Genomic DNA, 23,273 nt, shown 5'->3' with positions numbered 1-23,273 from the left:
TGTATTGCAATCCAATACTGCAGTTGTAGAAAAAAATCGAGTGGAAAGCTCCTCTATCACTCCCCTCAAAATTACCATGCTCCACTAAGGCCCGATTTCACCAAACACCAAACCAACAGTTTAACAAAATGAAATCTGCTGTTTGGCCGTAAATGACAGAATCGAATTTCACCACACTCGTTTAGGGTCACGTGACTCCGAAAACTCCAGTTCAAACTTACCGGCCAAGTTTGGTCGGTTAGCCTTCGAAAACGGGCGATTATAACCTATAAACAGTTTTATATCGCACTACTTTCGCGTTTTCGTGTAGCCTACTGTAATCGTAAAGAGCTGAATGTTAGGTCACACACACTCATGTATTGACATTTCAAATGTTGTTCAATAGTCAGTTGATTATTTTGATATTGTTGGATTTAGTTATAAGTTTGTTAGTTAATTCATTAGGCAGTAGTTTATTAAAATTGTTGAATTCGCTTCCTATTTTTAACCAATCCAACAGTTTCAATAATTTATTTAAAGTAATAAGTCTTCTTACATTCAATAATATTAAAATGTTTTTCTATTAGATCAATCAGAACTGTTCATATATATATGCAGAGGCTCCCCAATCGTTTTCCCACTCAACGTTTTCTCCATGAGTTTCTTATTAAACTACCTAATATATATAAATGACCCAATTAAAACTAATTAACAGATAAAAACGAATAAATTTTCGATTACAAATAATACCTATAGCTCATTTACAACACCGGAAAAACTATAGAAACAAGAAAAAGGCAACTTATACGTATATGTATGACTGTTTGGTTTGCAAGGGCATTTTTCCAAGTGTATTGAAAAACATTAAGGTATTACTTGTACATAAAAAAGACGATAAAAAAACTTCTGACCATCAATTATTGTACCTGTGATATCCAAAGTATTCAAGGCCATAATACAAGACCAGATATCAAGTCATTTTGAAAGCTTTGGTATGTATGCTATATACTATTTGGTATGTATGCTATTTACTGAAAAACAATTTGGCTTCAGGCCATGTAATGAAGTTACAAGACTAGTAAATAGTGTTGTTGATTATTTGGATAAGGATCTTTCTGTTAGCTTTAGGTCATATGCTGGTATGTCTTACGATATGGTACTGGCATAACATACTTGGTAGCAAACTTTCTTATTATGGCTGCAATTCTGAATGAATCGATCTCGTTATGTCATATTTAAAAGACCGCAACCAGATTGTTTACAGAGATTGTCAGTTCTCTAAACCTAGCTCCGCAGTGCAGGCTGGTTGCTTGGCTGAATCGGACTAGGCGCTGAGACAGCAAATAATAGCAGCGTTGGTGGGAATGCGAGCGGCCGCAGTAACACCTCCCACCCAGCAATGGTCGGCGTAGTTACGCCTAGCGGACAGACGAAAGAACAAACCAGTCGGTTATTTCATCCCTCCAGCCAGGCTCAGCCAAGCAGCCGAGACAATAGAACAATGGAGTGACGGTCTTATTCGCGTTCATCAGCAGTTTTCTTTCTCACGACTATTTTTATTTTTGTGTGTCAATAATAACTCCAGTCACCAGTAAAAAGTTTCCAGAAACGTGGTGTACTACCATATTAATGACTTTTCATGATGATTTTTAATTATTTAAAAACATTGTTGACATTCTGAGCCTTTAGGCTAAACTTGGGGTCGCTGAGAACGAATCTGCAATCAGAATTTCTCTATCACTAAAAATAACGAAAAAAATCCAGCTCTTGATCTTCCGGCAACCGTTAACAGTCATCCTGCAATGCGGCCGAAACACTTCCAAGCCAGACACCCATCTCGAATGACAACAACGCCAAGCTGTAAGAAACCATCCTGCACTGCGGCGCTAGGTTTAGGGCAGGATTCGGTATAGGGTCACTCAACGCTCCATACTTGGAACAATACTCATTAATAGCCTATATTTTAATGACATAATTTGTAACATAGAAGGTACTCATAAAGCAGGATTACTTTTTGCTGATGATTTTAATCTAAAAGTTAGTTGTAAATCCAAAACAGGAGTACAAAATTTTCTAGATGATAGCTCTGTACTCCTTAATGATTCATGTGAATAATGAAATCTCTCATTGAACCTAGAAAAAACTCTAATATTATGTCCACTTACAATAGATATTCAATCACCTATTCAGAAATAGGAATAATATCAGAGCTCAAAAGCTCAGGAACACTACTTTGCAAAATAATCTTGTGTATACATCTGTCTTTAAGTATACATCACTTGTGTATACTTGACAATTCTTTACTACTAGGAATCAAATCATTGTCTCTTGCATTCTTCAGAAGAAAATTGAAAACTACTGAAAGCCTAAATTTTATATAGCATACAAGAATTTTATGTGATTGACTAGACCAAATATTTGCAGACTAGTACTATTATGTATTATCTAGTACCTATTATTGACGTTTGTAAATGCATTGTTAACAATGTCTTTAATAATGAAGATTCTTATTCGTATTGAATGTTAGAACAACAATCTACGAGAGCACAACAAAGTTTTTAGGTTCACTGCCTTCACAATACCCCAAAACGACGGTTTCGGAATCTTTGGTCAGTTTGTGCTGGTGAAATCCGTCAGCATTCAAAACTTCTGTTCAGCCAGGAACCACAGTTTCGAAACCGGCGGTTTCAGAAACTTTGGTGAAATTGGGCCTGAGTGTCACATGTTAACTGTTTTGACTGCAGCTTAGAAGTCATGTTTTACCCTCTACATAAATAACTATTGTAATATCATAGATTACAAAGGTGGTAAAGCTTTATTAAATATGTGATAAAGATTTCGTAATAAGCTATGTGATAAAGATAATAGATACAGCCATAGCAGACCTCTTGTATTTTGTCACACAAAACTAGGAACAAAAGAAAAATGTATCCACAATCGATCTAGATCTTAAAAAGGCCTTCGACTGGAACATTCTAAAAACAGAAATTTACAAAATAGGAATACTAGGCCAAGCAGGGAAGTGGTTGGAAGACTATCTAACAGACAGATACCAATGCTTGGAGCTTAGATACAAAAACAAAGGCAAAACCATGACCACCAGATCTTTAGCCCAACCTATGAAAAAAGGAGTACTGCAGGGATTTGTGCTGGGACCATTATTATTTCTTATCTACATGTATGGTTTGCCCAAAAAACTTCCAATGTTTTCTAAATGTATTCTATTCACTGAAATTTGTTAATAAATGGGAAAGACCAGGACGAACTACAAATAAATTATAATACTACCATAGCTTCAACAAAAACAGCCCTGACAAACCTAAAACTTAATATAAACACCTCCAAAAGTACAGTAATGAACTTCAATACAAGATCAGCAAATGCAACCAAAAACCAACTAAATACCGATGAAGAGGTGACAGATACAGCTCGATTTTTGGGAATCACACATGATGCACACCTGAGATGGGACAAACACATTGGAAAGTTGGTAGGTAATTTATCCTCAGCCCTCTATGCCATCAAACGTATAAAGGCAATAGCTGACAAAAAACTGCTCTGATAGCTTACTACTTGCCACTATTTGCATCACATATGGGCTATGGAATAATAACATGGGGAGCAGCCCCACAGGCCTACATTGTGCAAGCTCTAATTCTCCAAAAGAAAATAATAAGAATAATAAATAATTTACCATACAATACACACTGCAAACTATACTTCTTCATACAGGATAGGATCCTTACTGTAACATCCCTATACATCCTCAAAACAATCATGCATATAAGAAAATCCAAACCAGACAAGCCACAAAGAGGCTTGTCTGGTTTGGATTTTTTTATATGCATGATTGTTTTGAGGATGTATAGGGATGTTACAGTGAGGATCCTATCCTGTATGAAGAAGTATAGTTTGCAGTGTGTATTGTATGGTAAATTATTTATTATTCTTATTATCCACGAGCACAACACAAGAAGAAAAAATTATTTTGAAATTCCCTACAACAGACTACAAAAATCACAAAAACAACCAGAATCTTCAGGGTGTAAATTTTTCAACTGCCTACCGGATGACCTCAAACAGATTGAATCTCAAAACCAATTCAAAAATTATCTGCCTGAGAACCCTCTGTATTCAGTACAATAATTCATGGAGCTAAGCACTCAACAGATCCTTCACTAACACCCTGACCTAACCCTCCTACCTTACCTGACGCTCCCCTGATCTCAATGATATAGGTGGTAAAAAGAAGAGTATAGTAAAGATAATCTTCCAGGTTACCTCCTCAATGGCTGATTTCAATTCCAAAAGGTCTATGAATACAGGTCATGACACAATCCCATGATGCATTGCAAAATCACCATTAATTTATGGGGTTCTAGTTCACCAATTTTCTTTTTTTTTATTTTTAGCTGTTAACATTGTAGATTGAAATGAACATAACATGATGTGTTATTAGTAAATGGAAGTGTAAAAATAATTCTTCCTACAGAATTATAGTATTTAGCAAAATACTACAAACTGAATTGTTGATTCTTAGATTTAATTGAAAGTTTAAACTCTTTTTGTAGTTAGCCTCCCATATTTCTGTCTTGTCCCAATGCCTTATGAATCATAATTCTTAGGTCACAAGAATAAGAACAATTTTCAATGATAAATAGATGGATAATTGCATTTAATATTAAAATTTCATTATTAAAAAATTGGAAACCTGAATTCACATATTATCTGAACTAGAATATTGTTTTTTAAAATGCAAAATGCATGATTTTGTTAGGAGCAAATTGAATTATTAATAATTAAAATGAAATATTAAAATACCGATGACCCCCTGGATTGGACAACTCACTCAAGAAATTTTGTATTGCATCTTTGAGACCTGCAACTTTCAATTATAAAGAGTTTGTGAAAATTATGGAAATGGCTAAATATTTCTTTTACAAATACAATTTGACAGTAGGTTTCATTGGAGATCCTATTTGAAATGAAAACTCACTCTGTCCCCCCATATGAATCCAAATTCATTTTTCAAATGAGAAGGTTGTCATGTGATACATGATTTCCACACAGAGTTCCAATAGAAAATGAATGACAGAAACAACACAATGATATCTCAATATTAACCAGCTGAAATCATGTGTCAGCACGAATAACCTCATCTGATTTCTATGGATGATCATGGATGGAAAAACTGTTGTAATTGCATGCAATGAATTCTTTAGCTGACCAAATGATAAATCACAACACATTTTTTTATCAGGCACATTAATTTTTTTTGTTATACCTGATTGATTAATTCTCTCCAAAGTTATTGTAGAATATACAAACAGATGGACACCGACATTCAGTAAGTGAAAAGTGAGAACTCGCTTATGCTAGTTCAATTAAATGAAATTATAAGAATGATTTGTGATAATTGAATTATTCAAATTATTTCATTTATCAAAAATAGAGTGATGTTTTTGTTTTAGTATTTACATAAATATAGTTAAACTGTTTTCTGCCATTATCAGCTCCAGTCACAGTTCATGGTAACCATATTCACAAATCATGTTACATGCGAAGAACTAATTGAATGGAAACGTTACCTGCATACCTATGCATGCTGCATACAAAAAAGGAAATGATACAGAAGAAGAAAATCCCTACATTTTGTAGTGTTAAGTTGTGAGTTGTGCCTATTGCTGGTTGAGCTCACAAAGTAGAAGCATAGAGTAAAGATAGGCTACTGTTTAAAGATACTTAATTGTATCAATGTTTTTCATGGTAGAGGAATGTATTTCTTTCTCTGTGTTGAGTTTATTAGGCCAACTATTCACTGCCAGTATCAGCTCCCTCCAGATATAGTGCTTGGTAACTGTCATCACAAAGAACTGAATCCTATTAAGGCTGTGGGAAGGCTGAAAATAAACTTTCTTCTGGTGGTATTTTTCAAAGTTTTTCGATTTGTATATCATGAAGCTATCAAAATGGAAAAGGTTTCTCAGGTAAACATTTTTTCCGATCATTACTTTTTGAGATATGAGCGCCTAAAGTTTAAATTCATGGGACAAAAAAATTTCAAGTTTGGCAAGAGGTAAATTCATGAGATTCAGAGGATAGATTCTTAATGTTATTGTTGATTTAATTAAACAAAAATTTTCTGAAAATATAAATTTTTGAGAAAGTTATTCAATTTACTAAAAATAGCTTTTAAGTAAGTTATTTTTGGTCAGTTTTGGTAGATTCAATAACTTCCTTTAAAATCAATATTTTCAGAAAATTGTTATTCTACTAGATCAACAATACCATGAAGAATCTATCCTCTGAATCTAATGGTTTTATCTCTTACCGAACTTAAAATGTTCTGTCTCAAAAATATAAACTTTAGGCGCTCATATCTCAAAAAGTATTTATCGGAAAAAAATGTTTTCCTGAGAAACCTCTTTCATTTTGATAGCTTCCTGATATACAAATCGAAAAACTTTAGAAAATATCACCAGTAGAAAGTTTATTTTTAGCCTTTGCACAGCCCTAAGTGAGCAATTTCTGTATATCTGTTTATATTTTTATATCTGGTTATTTATGTTCAACAGATCTCGAAAACATCTCTAATGATTTCCACAAAATTTTAAACATAGTAGGTTTATGATATAAAAATTTGATTGCACTAGGTCTCATTCCTGGCAAAACTGGCTGAAGGACATGAAAAGGATAATATATTCATCCTTGGAAACACCAATGATAATTTCGTCATCTGTCCATAACAGAAGATGCATGTGCCTGTGTGGGAGATCAGCTGTATAATCAATTAGCTTACCATATCTCACAAGAAATCTAGAAATTGTAATTAAGTCTATCAAAATAATCTAATTTGTTGACATAAGATGATATATCATAATATTCAAAGTTAATCATCATTTTACAGTTCTAAGTGATTAGTGAGTGTTATTTTGTTTGTCAATTTGGTTTGTGAACAATCTAAATTGGAACTTTTATGTTTTCGAATATTTGGACTGAAAATTTGACCTGAATTCAAGTGTATGAAACATAACCTACTTTTTGGAATATTTATAGTGTATAAATCAAAATTCGGGGAAGAAACAGTTTTGGGCTGTGCCTGTTAGTCCTTCTCCAATCATTTTAAAGAATGGAAAAAATTAAATGATTATAAATAAATAACAAGCAAAGCTTGGTGCCCCGATATTGATGAATGAACTGGAAAACTTTTACCTTGGCTTGTGCATCATGGTGCTGTGTAAAACCACAAAGTAAAATAAATTTTAGATATTTCTTTCTCTGTGGAAAGACCGAGATGGATTTGTGACTGCAACCTGCAACATCTGATTTGTTGCTCTGTGCCCTCCTACATTCTTGATTTTTTGAATTGGTTCATTTTAATAAATTTTCAGTTTATTTTTCTTTTCAAGGTTCAATTATATTTCAATAAAAGTGAGTGCAATATTCAAACTATTTCTGTCAATTATTAAATTACTTCAAATTATAAAGGAATATTTACTTCCAAATAAGTTGCCTCTGTTCTATTACATCAGCTATCCAGCTTTGTCACCTTGTCAAAAAGTAGCTTGTATCAGAATTATTTATGAAAGTTTTTCCAACCACCGAATATTAATCAACATCATACCTCAATAATATTACAAGAGTTATTATTAAATAATCATGATGTATTGATTTGAATTGATTCATAAGTGATTCCATAGTACCGTATGTTTTTAAAATATAAGAACAAGAAGAAGAGCAATATTCTTGGATTTGTGTTTTGAAATCTGCGGTAAACTTGATTTCTACAAAGATGGCGGTCTCGGTGCGCTCAAGTTGGTCTTGGTGCCATGTAAAATGCAAGTCTAGATTGGAAGATACCTTTCTATCTATATATTCTGTTCTGTGGTGTCCAAGTGATTTTTCAAATCTTGGCTTGGCTTGTTGGCTTGTAGTCGTAGTGCAATCTAATATTATTATAGTTTAGTAGTTTATTTTATTTTGGCACAATATTCATTTGGATGAAAAATACTAGAATGGAGTCAGAAGTAAGTAGCCTACTTGAAAATTGCATTAAATACTAATAGACTAACATAACCTAGAACTCAATTGGACCTATTTCAAAAATACATTACAATATTAATTTAGGATTATAATAATTTATATTCTAATATTAAATTAATGTTCTAGAGCAATTACGGCTGCACTTTAGTATATGGGCCGCGGAATCCAGCATTGAGACCTATACAGATCGATAGAGGAGATCAATACGAGATCAACCATGTATGACATTGTTGTCGATTTCCAAGGATTAGCTGAAAAAACATGGTGGCAAGTTCAAATTTTTTATATCAATTTTTATTTTTAATAATTTTTTTATGGCTAAAATATGTTTAAAACTAGTGCAATCTTATGTAAAATTTGACGAGGAATCCAATGAAACTAATTTCAGGTGCGTAACTTTAGTAGTTTTTGAGATATAGCAAAAAATGTGCAGAAAATTGCAATTTTTTTTATTTAAAATAGGTTAACTTGTTTTCATTGTGATTAATAGGTATTTTTAACTATTGGATTTAGTGGAATGATGAATTCTAAAGAAAAAATGTCTAGTCACTCGATAGCCTAACCTAACCTAACCTAACCCAACCTAACCTAACCTAACCTAATCTAACCCAACCTAACCTAACCTAACCCAACCTAACCTAACCTAACCCAAATGTGACTAAACATTTTTTCTTTAGAATTCATCATTCCACTAAATCCACTAATTCAGCCATGTTTTTTCACAAATATTTCCAACAATTTTAAGTTTAGGCTATCGAGGTTAGGTTAGGTTAGATTGGGTTAGGTTAGGTTGGGTTAGGGTTAGGTTAGGTTGGGTTAGGTTAGGTTAGGTTGGGTTAGGTTAGGTTAGGTTGGGTTAGGTTAGGTTGGGTTACATTAGGTTAGGTTAGGTTTGGTTGGGTTAGGTTAGGTTGGGTTAGATTAGGCTAGGTTAGATTAGGTTAGGTTGGGTTAGGTTAGGTTGGGTTAGGTTAGGTTGGGTTAGGTTAGGTTGGGTTAGATTAGGTTAGGTTAGGTTGGGTTGGGTTAGGTTAGGTTAGGTTGGGTTAGGTTAGGTTAGGTTAGGTTGGGTTAGATTAGGTTAGGTTAGGTTGGGTTAGGTTAGGTTAGGTTAGGCTATCGAGTGACTAAACATTTCTTCTTTAGAATTCATCATTCCACTAAATCCACTAATTCAGTCATGTTTTTTCTCAAATATTTCCAACAATTCCAAGTTTAGGCTATCGAGGTTAGGTTAGGTCAGGTTACGTTAGATTGGGTTAGGTTAGGTTGGGTTAGGTTAGGTTAGGTTAGGTTAGGTTGGGTTAGGTTAGGTTAGGTTAGGTTGGGTTAGGTTTGGTTGGGTTAGGTTAGGTTGGGTTAGATTAGGTTAGGTTGGGTTAGGGTTAGGTTGGGTTAGGTTTGGTTGGGTTAGATTAGGCTAGGTTAGATTAGGTTAGGTTGGGTTAGGTTAGGTTTGGTTGGGTTAGGTTAGGTTAGGTTGGGTTGGGTTAGGTTAGGTTGGGTTAGATTAGGTTAGGTTAGGTTAGGTTAGGTTAGGTTAGGTTAGGTTAGGTTAGGTTAGGTTAGGTTTGGTTAGGTTAGGTTTGGTTGGGTTAGATTAGGTTAGGTTAGGTTAGGTTGGGTTAGGTTTGGTTGGGTTAGGTTAGGTTGGGTTAGATTAGGCTAGGTTAGATTAGGTTAGGTTGGGTTAGGGTTAGGTTAGGTTTGGTTGGGTTGGGTTAGGTTAGGTTGGGTTAGATTAGGTTAGGTTAGGTTGGGTTGGGTTACATTAGGTTAGGTTGGGTTAGGTTAGGTTAGGTTAGGTTAGGTTAGGTTAGGTTAGGTTGGGTTAGGTTAGGCTATCGAGTGACTAGACATTTTTTCTTTAGAATTCATCATTCCACTAAATCCAATAGTTAAAAATACCTATTAAGCATCATGAAAACAAGTTAACCTTTTTTAAAGCAAAAAATTGCAATTTTCTGCACATTTTTTGCAATATCTCAAAAACTACTGAAGTTACGAACCTGAAATTTGTTTCATTGGATTCCTCGTCAAATTTTACATAAGATTGCACTAGTTTTAAACATATTTCAGCCATAGAAAATTAAAAATAAAAATTTATATAAAAATTTTGAACTTTCCGCCATGTTTTTTCTCAAATATCTCCAACAATTTCAAGTTTAGGCTATCGAGTGACTGGACATTTTTTCTTCAGAATTCATCATTCTACTAAATCCAATAGTTAAAAATACCTATTAAGCATAATGAAAACAAGTTAACCTTTTTTAAAGCAAAAAATTTGCATTTTTCTGCACATTTTTTGCAATATCTCAAAAACTACTGAAGTTACGAACCTGAAATTAGTTTCATTGGATTCCTCGTCAAATTTTACATAAGATTGCACTAGTTTTAAACATATTTTAGCCATAAAAAAATTATTAAAAATAAAAATTGATATAAAAAATTTGAACTTTCCGCCATGTTTTTTCAGCTAATCCTTGGAAATCGACAACAATGTCATACATGGTTGATCTCGTATTGATCTCCTCTATCGATCTACGTTGGTCTCAATGCTAGATTCCGCGGCCCATAAACTAAAGTGCCCCCGCAATTACAACATAAATCATATTCAAGTAATATTCATTAGAGCATGTAAAATGTTCAATAGATTTATAAAAGCATGTTCAATTCATTCAAACATTGACCAGCTTTATGCTGGATAATATATTTCGTCAGTAAAAAAATAATGAACACATAAATACACAAAATTCAACAAGATGGCTTTGGAAAATTTAATGATCCACACAATATGAACTGGTCATTTCAACATCACCAATACCACACTAATAATGTTATACCTAACTCAAGAATTAAAAACAAGTTTGGACGTGGACTAAATAGCTTGTTTATAAGCTGACCATAGTTTTAATCTCAACATTTAAACCAATTTACTGAATAGCTTATAATAGGTACAATTTGACAAATCTGTATTGACAGTCTTGACAAATTGAATATACTAAGCAGTCAAGTGAGCTTGCATGAAAACATAATTTTGCAGAACATGGATATTTTGTCCATATCTAGACTGGTTGTTTTATTCAGTGTAGAAGTGTCTCAAAACATATTCTCGAAAATTGATGCAGTAGGTCAGGCTATATTGTTCAAATGACAGATGAATCATAAATTTAATAATTTCTTTATATTATTTAAGCTTTACAATCGTTTGTATTTCCAAATGATATGTCTCAAAACATATTCTCAAAAATTGATGCAGTAGGTTGGGCTATATTGTTCAAATGACAGATACATCATAAATTTAATAGTTTCTTTATAATATTTAATATAATTTATTATTTAAGCTTTACAATCGTTCGTATTTCCAATAACTACATTCAACAATCTTCAATTAGGGATGGGTATCGGTCGAGGACTTATCGATATATCGGTTATCGATATATTTTTGCTTCAGTTATCGATATCCGATAAATATCGGTAGAGAACTATCGATATATCGATATATTGGTAGAAATCTATCGATATATCGATGCTCAATGTGATGCTGAAAGTGGAGAGCAAAATTTGCTGCCAACCTGCCATTACCTAACTTACCCATTTTAGATTTAATTAAAAATCATTTAATTGAAAATTTAAAACATCACACATGATCGCGGCTATTCCATTGATATCAATGGAATATAATATATTTATATCAATGGGCTATTCACCCTGAACAACTGATCCTGATCCTACAGAAATCAGAGTATCTTGATACACAGGAAATGGGTAGCTAGGTAGCGGTTTGGTCTCCGCATATTTAATTTAAATGGAGCTTTTAGAAGGTTTTGTTGGAGATCCTGTTTGAAATGAAAAATAAAATTACGTTGTTTCAATATCTATGTCCCTCATGTGAATCCAAATTCATTTCTTTAAATGAGAAGGTGGTGATGTGATACATTATTTTGACACGGAGTTCCAATAAAAATTGAGTGATGAAAACCACACATTGATATCCATTCATTATCATTCCTTAATATCCTTTCAATATCATTGAAAGCTGGAGTAATTTTAATAGTTTAAGGAATATTCCAACCTTGCTACTCATCTTCTGTTGCTTGTGAATAAACAATAATCAAACATAAAATTCTAAACATTTCAAGAAAGAGTTGAAAGAGCTGTCACTTGTTTTCAAATAGCAATGTTCATACCTACAAAATATTATTGCATCCTAATAATGAAAAACACAGATTTTTTCATTATGAACTTTTCATAATGTTGCCAAATGTCACTTTTGGGCGGCATTTCAAGATATTGGAAAAATGAAGAAACTAATAAGTAGGCCTAATAGACTAAAATGAGCTAACACAAAATAAAACTAACATAATCTAAACTCATAAACTCAGTAACTCACTGCAATTCTATAGCGTCTTTTTCTTTCTTCATCAAAACAAAAAAGAAAAAACAAAATGGATGCCCCAAAAGCAAAAGTATTTATCGATATATCGATGAGCAAAATATCGATAACCGATAAATATTGGAAGGAACTTATCGATAATTATTTATCGATATTTCCCCCCCCCCCAATATCGATATATCGATGTTATCGATACCCATCCCTATCTTCAATGTTCTAATAGTCACAGTCTGTGTTCACTGTTCGCGGTGTTCTCTGATTGGAGGTTACTGATAAATATAATAATTTTATCCACTTTTTTGAGTATACTTTGAATGGATTTCAGATCAAGGAAGAAATTGAAGCATTCCTGAATACTCCAATGAATATTGGCAGAAGCGACCATGAATTATCCTTGAAGGCTGAATTAGACTATGAGAATCAGTCAAAAGTAAGTCAATGAAGCAATATTGTGCCATATAATTTTACATAATCTTGTGATACTGATAATATCGTTTTTATTTCACCTTAATATGGAGAAAATTCACAATATCTCGGTTCATAGTGTAAATTTCAATTCAAATAGACTTGTTCATCCCAATTATGGTACATAATTACCAAGTTGCAAAGTAGAGAAAAAGTAGAAATTAAAGATATTTTATGGGGATTCTAAGTTCTAAATTCCAAGTTGATATTTTGTTTGTCCAAGCCTATTATTCATTATAATTATTGTTAAGGCTGAATGAGAGTGTATGAATTGTACAGTTTTTAGATCATGCCAGAGTCCCTGAAATTTGTTAATTATCTCATGATCAATAAATTAATCCCATCACTAAAATTGATTCCCATTCATTTATTCATTGTGTAAGTTTTCAATAATTGTTGAAGCCACTTTGAAAAGTTTTTGGTAACTGGTACCATTTTAATTAATTGCAGATGTCCACATGTGACCAAATAACAGATAGCAAATCACCAGTCTCAGAGCACAATTCATTGAGTGGAGAATCAGATTCCAGGCTGACTAAGGCCATTGAAAAAGAAGTGTGTGGTAAGTATAGTGATAACATTGTTGATGTGTTGTATGTAATTCATAATTCAACTTGTATTTGCATTCTTTCCTTAAATTTGCATTAGCTGTGTGTTTCAAGTAGCCTTCAACTGCACCAATCACAGGAACTGTCTCATATTTATTACTTATACTTAGATTACTTTCAATTACCTATGCTTTCCTCATATTTTTCTTATGTATTTGTAAATTGCATTTACTCTATCTCTTTTTTTTAATAACTTGCTTAATACGATTGTAAATTGTAGTGAAGACTGTTTTGGGCCTTATGTCTGTAGTGTTCTTTGTTCTGTAATAAATAAATAAACATTTAGGAATCTCCTGAAATGAGAGCAGCTAACAGGAGGGTGTGCAAACACTGTTGTGACATTCACCCTATGAAATCAGTGGAAATGATAGGAACGTATTGTTGCCACTTATTTATTCCCAATATTTTCCATAGTAGATATCTATGATGCAAGTTATCTAACCAGGTTCACTAACAGAACCAATATTCATATTTGTTTCATTGCTAACTATGATAAATCCTGAATTCAATAGATTTGATATGCTATCAAAATTGACAATGTGATGCTATCAAAATTGAAAAAAAATTCTCACCGCAACAATATATAATTATGCAATTCTTAGTTCTTGGGTTTTACTTTGTATTTTTTGGATTCTACTTTGTATTTTTTGTATTTTATTTTTATTCTTTATTTTTTCTTTGGATTTCACTTTTCTCCTCCTCATTGTACTCTCTCCCATCCTGCTCCTTCTCCTCAACCTCCTACTGGTCCCCCAACTCTTTCTCCTCCTCCTTTTCTTGTACCTCCTCTTCCTCTCTCACCTCATCCTCTCCACCCTCTACATCATCCTCCTCCACCTCCTCCTTCTACTCCTCCTCCTCTTTTACTTCTCCTTGACCTTTTACATTCTTCTCATGTTCTCTTTCCGGCCTTTTCCCTTGACTTACATAAATATCCTTATCTACTAAATTTACTTATTTTTGTCTCTACTCTACTCACAACACTGGAGTGAATATTCATGTGCTGGTTTGTATTTCAGGTGGTAGAATAGCCAAAGTAGTATCAGTAAGTTTGGAGGATTCGTTTGAAGGCTGCAATCAACAGAAGTTATGTCCATACCAGGTAAGAGGAGTTTGTCTGTTTGAAAGTCATTTCCATTTGCTTATAAACTGTATTCGAGATTATTTGTAAGTTCTTGTTGTCAAGTAGAATCTTGTTAACTGTTGTGTACCATACACATTTTCACTGTGGGCTTCCAACAATACTTTTGACTTCTGTGTCTTTCGATTGTGTTGTTTTCCATTCTATAGAGAATCTGTTACCAGTTTTTGAATGATCTGTTTCAATTATTTCATCTCAAGTCTTTCATGTCTCAATAAGTCTTAGTGGAAACATTTTTTCCACACAATATATCCATATTTTATTCATTCAGGAGCAGGTGTTACCTGTGTTCTGCAAGAGTCTGTTAGAAGCACAAATGAATCGAATCTAGTTGTATAGTTACTTGCTATTGAAAATATCAACACTTGTAGTATTCTATAATTTATACTCTTTGAGCTTTTTATCCTTTGTAGGAATTGTATTACAAATTAAATAAATTTGTTCTATTGTCAAGATTATTATCAATTGATCAATGAAAATGGAAAAAGTCCCACAAGCAACCTCAGTAAATTAAGAATCCTTATGCAAAATTGGAGTTAACAAGTTTAGTGATGTCTGAGTTTCTGTTTTATAAATTATTCAAAAACTGGGTGACAGTTGTAAGGAAACAGTTCAGAAAAGGATGTCTCACTAAGCTAATAACCAATAGTTTGAATAGGCCGCCAAAGGCTGTATGTCCAGTCAGCTTGATGATGTCACAGATCCATTGGAAAATAATAATAGTATTAGTTGATATAAAGACAATTTGTGAATTCAATAGGCTAGTAAAATAATGAATATTATAATCGCCAAAAATGGAATGATTAATTCATAAAATAGTTCAATAGACTCAATTTTCTTGTGCCAACTTGTTTGTCAACGCATAATATTTCTATTGAATATTTGTCTCAATCACGTTTGAGCAATTAATAATCTGCATATTCGATACAAGTGATTTGGTTTCTATAAGCGTTTCAAGTCAGTAGTAGAATTTTATTTTGTAAAGCTGAGTTCTAGACTCACCTATGGTAGCCTAACATCTACCCAAGCTGACTAGTGAGGTCCACATATTAATGATAATATTTGATTAACATTGATGTAACTATCCTTGTCTGTAATTTGACAATGCAGATAGTGCTATCTTCTTCCAGTTTCACAACTTTGCCAGCAAGTTTTCTACAATGTAGATATATAATTAACAGAAACAAATTGCAATAGAAATTTTTGGTCCAGATCGTACCAATCATCAATTTGGGTTTAGAAGTAAGCATTCAACTACCTATCAAACAGGTACCTCGAGGTGAAACAAGAAGAAAGCTATTCACCTACTGTTATATGAACCCTTCGACAATACAGTCTGCTAGTCATCTAAAATTAATGACCTCATAAACCACTGTGAATAATGTAGTCTATAATAATAGTAATAGAAGTCCTGGCATTGATTGTGAATGTGTATGTGTTGCAGATGGCGACAGTTACTGTTAAAAAGGAGGAGGAGGAGGAGGAGGATGATAGCAGCCAGCAACCAGCTGCAGTGGAAGATGATTGCAGCCAACAGCATTATCTAATCCCTGGCTACAACATGATCTTCATCAAAGAGGATGCATATGGTGAGATGCATTCTATTACTAACCGATTCTTGATTGACCAGGGTCTACACTCCTTGCTAGGGTGATTAGATTAGCTGTGGCCAGCTTTCTCACATGAAGTGGTTTGATGTTTGGGAGTGGAACTCCTGTATAAATGCTACTCCTGAATGGGCTGTCTGCCACATGTCAACCATGCACATGTACAGAACAAATGTGTAGTGTGTTAGATGTAATGTGTTCAGAATATTCCATAAAATTGGATGTATCAATCTAATGATGTTTGTCTACTTTTTGTTATAAATTTGACTTCTTCAATTTCATAAATTACCTATGATAACCAATCCATCATCTATAAAGAAATACAGTATAATGAACCATCAGAATACTTTATAACAATTACAAAATGTATTATTGAACTTCATAATGTTAATGTCACTATATAATATTCTGTTTTCATAATTTACAAGTTGCATTATTGGTGATTGCAGACGAGCAAGAGGCTGAAGAAAGTGCAGTGAAGAGCGAACCAGATATGTGGCCTTCAAACTGCAGCACATCTGGCCGAGACTATGCAACAGAAGTGGGTGGACTGAATGAGCATTCAACCTCTCCAGTGGAGAAGTGCACTGAGTCATCTGTGGCTGGCAAAAAGACCAAACTCTACAACTGTGCTCACTGTAGCTATAAAACACCAAGGTTCACTTATTTGAAGACACACATTAGAAAACACACTGGGGAAAAACCTTTCAGATGCGAGTTTTGTGACTACAAAAGTGCTCAGTAAAGTAATATGAAAACACATATTAGAACTCATACATCAGAGAAACCTTTCAGCTGCGAGTTTTGTGACTACAAAAGTGCTCAGCTAGGTCATTTGAAGGTACACATTAGAAAACACACTGGAGAAAAACCTTTCAGCTGCGAATTTTGTGTTTTTAAAAGTGCTAGGTTGGATGATTTGAAAGCACATATCAGAACACATACTGGAGAAAAACCTTTCAGCTGCGAATTTTGTGTTTTTAAAAGTGCTAGGTTAGGTGATTTGAAAGTACATATCAGATCACATACTGGAGAAAAACCTTTCAGCTGTAAGTTTTGTGACTACAAAAGTACTCTGTTAGGTAATTTGAAAAGACATATCAGTATACATACTGGAGAAAAACCTTTCAGCTGTGAATTTTGTGATTTTAAAAGTGCTAGGTTAGGTCATTTGAAAGCACATACCAGAACACATACTGGAGAAAAACCTTTCAACTGCGAATTTTGTGATTTTAAAAGTGCTAGGTTAGGTCATTTGAAAGATCATATCAGAACACATACTGGAGAAAAACCTTTTAGCTGCAAATTTTGTGTTTTTAAAAGTGCTAGGTTAGGTGATTTGAAAGTACATATCAGAACCCATACTGGAGAAAAACCATTCAGCTGCGAGTTTTGTGAATACAAAAGTGCTAGGTTAGGTGATTTGAAAGCACATATCAGAACACATACTGGAGAAAAACCATTCAACTGCGAGTTTTGTGATTTTAAAAGTGCTAGGTTAGATCATTTGAAAGTACATATCAGAACCCATACTGGAGAAAAACCATTCAGCTGCGAGTTTTGTGATTTCAAAAGTTCTCAGCTATGTAATTTGAAAGCACATATCAAAACACATACTGGAGAAAAACCTTTCAGCTGCAAGTTTTGTGACTTCAAAAGTGCTCGGTTAGGTACATTGAAAGCACATGTCAAAACACATACTGGAGAAAAACCTTTCAGCTGCAAGTTTTGTGACTTCAAATGTGCTAGATTAGGTAATTTGAAAGCACATACCAGAACACATACTGGAGAAACAACTCCTAGCTAAGCATAATTTTGTTAACCCTCACTTTCTTATCAAACTTTATTAAAACAGTTATCTACTCTACCTTGAATCTTCCAATTAAACTTCATCTTCAATTGATTCAATTTATTTTATCAATAAGTAATAACTTGGTGGGTAAATCCTGCAGTAGAGTCTGCCATGAATGAGGTTAGTCCTCCTCTCTTTGTGGCTTCAAAAAAAAAATTATTTGTGAATACATTGATAATAATTGTCACAGATCATATGAATATGGTTGGGATACATCACCAGGCTTGCCCAAAACTGTTATTCATCCAAATTTCATAAAGAATAACATTTTTCATGTTTTCTTAATTCAAATTTCAATATTTATATCTTATTCAAGAACAACATTTTTGTATCATTCTCTTGGTGTAAATGAGGCTTGTTTTAGCAGTAAGCCTGTAAACCTCTGAATTATGTTTGAGAGTATTTCTATATGTTCAATAGTATTATCTCTTGTATTATTTTTAGATGTTATAATATTATATTATGTAATATCACATTTTTCCCGATTGAAATACAATCTTCAATTACTAAATTAACAGATAATTCCAAACAACATAAAGGGTAAATAAATTTAAAATAACTTTAAAAAATAAAGTTTTATTGAGTATAATAAATGAAATTTGTTAACTTGTATTCTTTATCAGTTGGCAATCGATGATGTGTAGGCATTTATTTATTTCAGGTGTTCATCTCAGGCGTTTCTCTCAATTTTGTATAAGGCTTGGCTATCATTAGAAGTATTTGTCTCCTGTTGAAGATTTTCTAAATAATTGAAATTTAAGATGTTTTGTATGAGATTTGAATGTTTTTTTATTAAATTTATTGATGTTAATGAACATATGTGAAGTTTAGATTTCAATTTCTCTTTTCAATTGGTGTTAAAATTTTCATTTAATGTTGAAAGCCATAAGCCTGCCTTATAGCCTGTAAATGAAGGATAAGTATTATTAATTTATAAGTTGTATATTTTGATCTAGTTTTCAAACAATAATTTCTGAGTTTTTGTAAAAGCTTTTTAAATCTATTTTGATGAACATATCAAACATATTTGTAACCTTAATTATGTTCAATCTATTTTCAGTCCATGTATGATTATTTGTTCTGGTGTAAACTGAATTTTTTCGAATCATTTTGAAAATTATAATTTGATTTGCTCTGAACTGGACTTATTATCCATAGGCATTAAATCCATTCATGATTTATCAAGATATTAGCAATATTGGAACCGATGACTTTCCTTAGGTGATAGGTGAAAGCTATCAAACCTATTTGGATAAAATTGGTAGCACACCAATTATTATAATAGTCCAGTCAAATGGTTGTTTTTCAGGAAACAGCCCCAAAAGAATCTTTCGTGATGATTTGATTTTGGGGCACTGAATTTGAATCCGAAATTTTCTGACCCACCAGAGGGCGGCTCCACCCTCAAAAACCCCCAAAATTTCGGACTTTTTTCGAATTTCTCATTCAATCTCGAAAACCTTGAGTTCCTGAAAAAAATCATTCTTGACAAATTTAAAGAAAATAGAATTTCAAATGAATTGAGTGGTCGCGCAGGACTCTACCATTTTTGATTCTGGACCTAAATCGTTTCTTAGATTCAAATCATTCTGTTCTTCAAATCAAGACCAAGTACCATTTTTTATCATTTCGGGTTACCGAGATATACAGGTTTGAATATAGAAATTGGGCATTTTTCTGTGTATTTAAATATGTGCTAAAATACACTAAAAGAGGATTTTTTAATCAAATTTAAGTTATGATACATGATTTCGAACCGCCTTGACGAGCTGAGAAGAATGAGCTGTAGAACAAGGAGATCTGACCATTCTGTCTAAAGTTATGAGTGTTTAAAGTTTGATCCTTGACATATCCTTATGGGCGAACCCTCTCCCACCCGGAAATAATGGAAGTTAGTGCATCTAACAGGTGATTCTCATAGGAAATAACCTTCTTCTGATGATTTCAGCCAAAATAGGGGTTTTTTTGTTAGGAAGGCCTTGGAAAAGTATTATAATGAAAAATTTGTATTTCTACTGAATGATTTGTTTTCTATTTTTGGGTGTCCCCCCCTTCCCCTCTACTAAATTTGGAAATTCTCAAGTAATCCTGTTCAAAATTAATTGCTCTTTCACGTGATGTGTGGTTTCATCATTACTAGTAAAATATCCAAGTTGTATTGGGTGAAAGTGGTGAGTTTGCATAATTTTGAAAACCCCTTGAAAAATAACCCTATTTTGAAAATTCGTAGCTCCGGAACCAAGAACGGTAGAGTCCTGCGTGACTACTCAATTTATTTGAAATTCTATTTTCTTTAATTTTGTCATGAATGATTTTTCTTCAGGAACTCGAGGTTTTCGAGATTGAATGAGAAATTCGAAAAAAGTCCAAAATTTTGGGGGTGAAACCGCCCTCTGGCGTTTCGAATTCAGCGCCCCAAAATACATATAAAGAACCGCCGAGAAAAATTCTTTTGGGGCTGGTTCTTGAAAAACGACCATTTGACTGGACTATAATATTGTGTATGTTTTTTGAGAAATAAATTTGAAAAAAATTAGAATATTATCATTTTCATGTGAGGTAATGTATTTTCATATAAACAAAAAACCATGTTCAATAAAATATATTATGTTTCACTGTTGAGAATTCATGATTTTTTATAGAACTAATTACTCCACCAGAACAAATAGTTAGCCTTAGTTGCACAAAAGCCTGTTAAACTTTTAATCATTGTTAAACTCCACAAAAACCAATGAGAGAAGGCTTCTCTGATTGGCTCTCATGACATCTAATCGAGATTGAAAGTCAACAGACTTTCCTGCAAGGTTTTCACATTTTTCAGTGCTAACATAAATGCATAAGTGCATAACATGTTTTTGTATTAGTATTGACATGGCGTCAGTATTACAAAAATCAGACAAGTGTAAATGTTATAACCTGTTGAAACCCTAGAAAAGTAAACTATCTTGAAAAAACATAAGTGCCAAGCTAAATGAAGCGGTTTTCAGGAGAGTCGGCAGGGCAGGAAGCTCTCTGATTGGCTGATTATAAGCTGGTTTCCAAATGCCAAACCAGTTGTACAGCTTCTTGTCCTGCTGACTGGTCTGAAAAAATCCTCATGTGGCTTGGTCCTGAAGGGTATGGTATATTCATATTTTCAGGACTATGGGTTCATCAGCTGAATAAACAATGTTTATGGACTATAGTCCGGGAGATATTAATTTTAACATGGTTCTCTCTTGAAGACAGAGAGGCCCAATGCTCTTTCCTTCACTGATCACTGCCACTACCTAACAGCATTCTCCCTACTTTTGTGTCAGCATCAAATTGTGTGAAGCCTGCTTACTCCTCCCCACTACTCTGTCCATGCTACAAACTGTGCAAGGAAAAATCAGTTCCCCTCTTCATGTTGGAAGTAATATCTCTCAAAGTATAGAAAGAAAATCTATTCATTCATGATGCCTGAACAAAATTTTGTCAAACAAAAATTAAAAGAATTATTGAAAAATGATTCAAAAGAATAAAAGCTGTTGTAATGTCCTTGAAAAAAAACACTGGAAAGGAATAATCTGCACTTGATAAATATTGATGATAAGTTTTTGTTTTTAATTCTATATGTATCAAAAAATGCCATATTGTCTTTTTTTAATACCTCCAACAGAGAAAACTTGCTACTGAAATAAAAATGAAATATTATAATACTAGAGACCTCCGGGGTTGGAGAACATGCACAAGAAATGTTGTATTGCAATCTTTGAAACCTGCAACTATCAATTATACAGAGTTGGTTAAAATTATGGAAACAGCTAATAATATTTCTTTTACAAGGATAATTTGACAGTAGGTTCCATTGGAGATCCTATTTGAAATGAGAAATCACTCAGTCCCTTCAACATCTTTGTCCCCCATATGAAACCAAATTCATTTTTTAAATAACAAGGTGGTCATGTGATACATTATTCCCATACAGAGCTCCAAGAGAAAATTAATGACAGAACAACATATTGATATCTCAACCTGTATCATTTTTATGATGTAAAAGTTGTAAATTATGTTGTATATTAACCTGCAGAAATCATGTGTCAGCACAAGAAAGTCTGCCTGTGCGATAGCTTCCAAATAACCTTATCTGATTTTTATGGATGAATCGATGGAAAAACTCAAATCAAATCAAATATTTTTTTATTTTGCATCAAAACAAATACAACATATTATAGTACAAGTTCCTTCTATTGAGTATAATAACATACTGTAATTTAAAACTAAAAAATATATATAATAAGAGAAAAGGAAAAAACAAACATGATTTTCACAGAGCAAAATAAAATTACTACTAACAAAAAAGAACAAAGTCTTTTGCCCGTTAGTAGGAGCTGACAACACTGCTAATTTTTATCAAAATGTACTTTCACACACGCAGACACACACACTCTCACACATGCATATGGGAATCAATTTGAGCTTTACCATACAATTCAATAATAAATAGTCACAACCAACAACTAATTCTTGATTAAACTATTCATTCCATGGTAATAAAACAAGGCTTAGATTGCTCAAGTATAGATGACATTATGAAGAGAAAAGCAAAAAATGATAAACACTAGCTTTAAAAATAACACACAGACTGTCAACAAGGAAAAATAAATTCCTCACTCAGAAGTAAGACATTAAAACAACAGTATCACAGTACAGACAAAATTGTGAAAAAATTGCAATAATAATAATATCAAATTAAAGACAAGGTTGTATATATAAAAAAACCCTAATTAATGAGTACACAAAAATATTTAAGTTCATCAACACCACTGAGATGGTGTTTAATCATAGACAAAGTCGTAGAACTCATCGATGAGTACAACAAATAAAAAATAAATTAATAAAGGTAAAAAATAAAAGTATTATAGCTCTATAAACATCATTAAATCTTCAAATGACAAACTCAAAAGCCATTTCTTTACTTTCACTTTGAATTGTGTCAAAGAATTGATTCTCCTTATGTCAGTAGGGAGCAAGTTGTAATATTTGCATCCTAAAAATACAAAACTCTTTTTATACCTGGTACAATAAGGCCTTGGTGTTGCTAGCAACTCTCTTGTTCTTTGCCGTGTTACCACTTCACCCATTGGATGAGTTTCAGGCGCAATCCCCATATTTCGGTTCCCACTCATTTTAAAGAACAACGACAGCACCTTGAACACAT

The 23,273-nt window shown here is 33.1% G+C and overlaps 1 protein-coding gene across 36 annotated transcripts in view; it reads left to right on the top strand.

Annotated features, from left to right (window-relative positions):
• LOC111054622 (gastrula zinc finger protein XlCGF57.1) overlaps positions 1–23,273 on the top strand; it is a 721,792-nt gene that overhangs the window by 631,407 nt on the left and 67,112 nt on the right. For 11 of the 36 annotated variants that reach the window (XM_039440905.1, XM_039440903.1, XM_039440898.1 and 8 more), the window contains one exon: positions 14,511–14,593. The exons of 4 other annotated variants lie outside the window; for them this stretch is intronic. In XM_039440905.1, the coding sequence (XP_039296839.1) occupies positions 14,511–14,593 (83 nt within the window). Of the gene's footprint in view, positions 1–7,850; positions 8,007–12,743; positions 12,849–13,333; positions 13,446–14,510; positions 14,594–16,076; positions 16,222–16,688; positions 18,533–23,273 lie in introns of those variants that run through there. 21 more of the 36 variants (XM_039440915.1, XM_039440910.1, XM_039440907.1 and 18 more) reach the window with 13 other exon arrangements.

The sequence above is a fragment of the Nilaparvata lugens genome, chromosome 14, assembly GCF_014356525.2.
Source record: "Nilaparvata lugens isolate BPH chromosome 14, ASM1435652v1, whole genome shotgun sequence".
In the NCBI taxonomy this organism is placed as follows: Eukaryota; Metazoa; Arthropoda; class Insecta; order Hemiptera; family Delphacidae; genus Nilaparvata; species Nilaparvata lugens.
The sequence above is the reverse complement of the archived record's forward strand: the minus strand, read 5'-3'. Positions and strand labels throughout refer to the sequence as shown.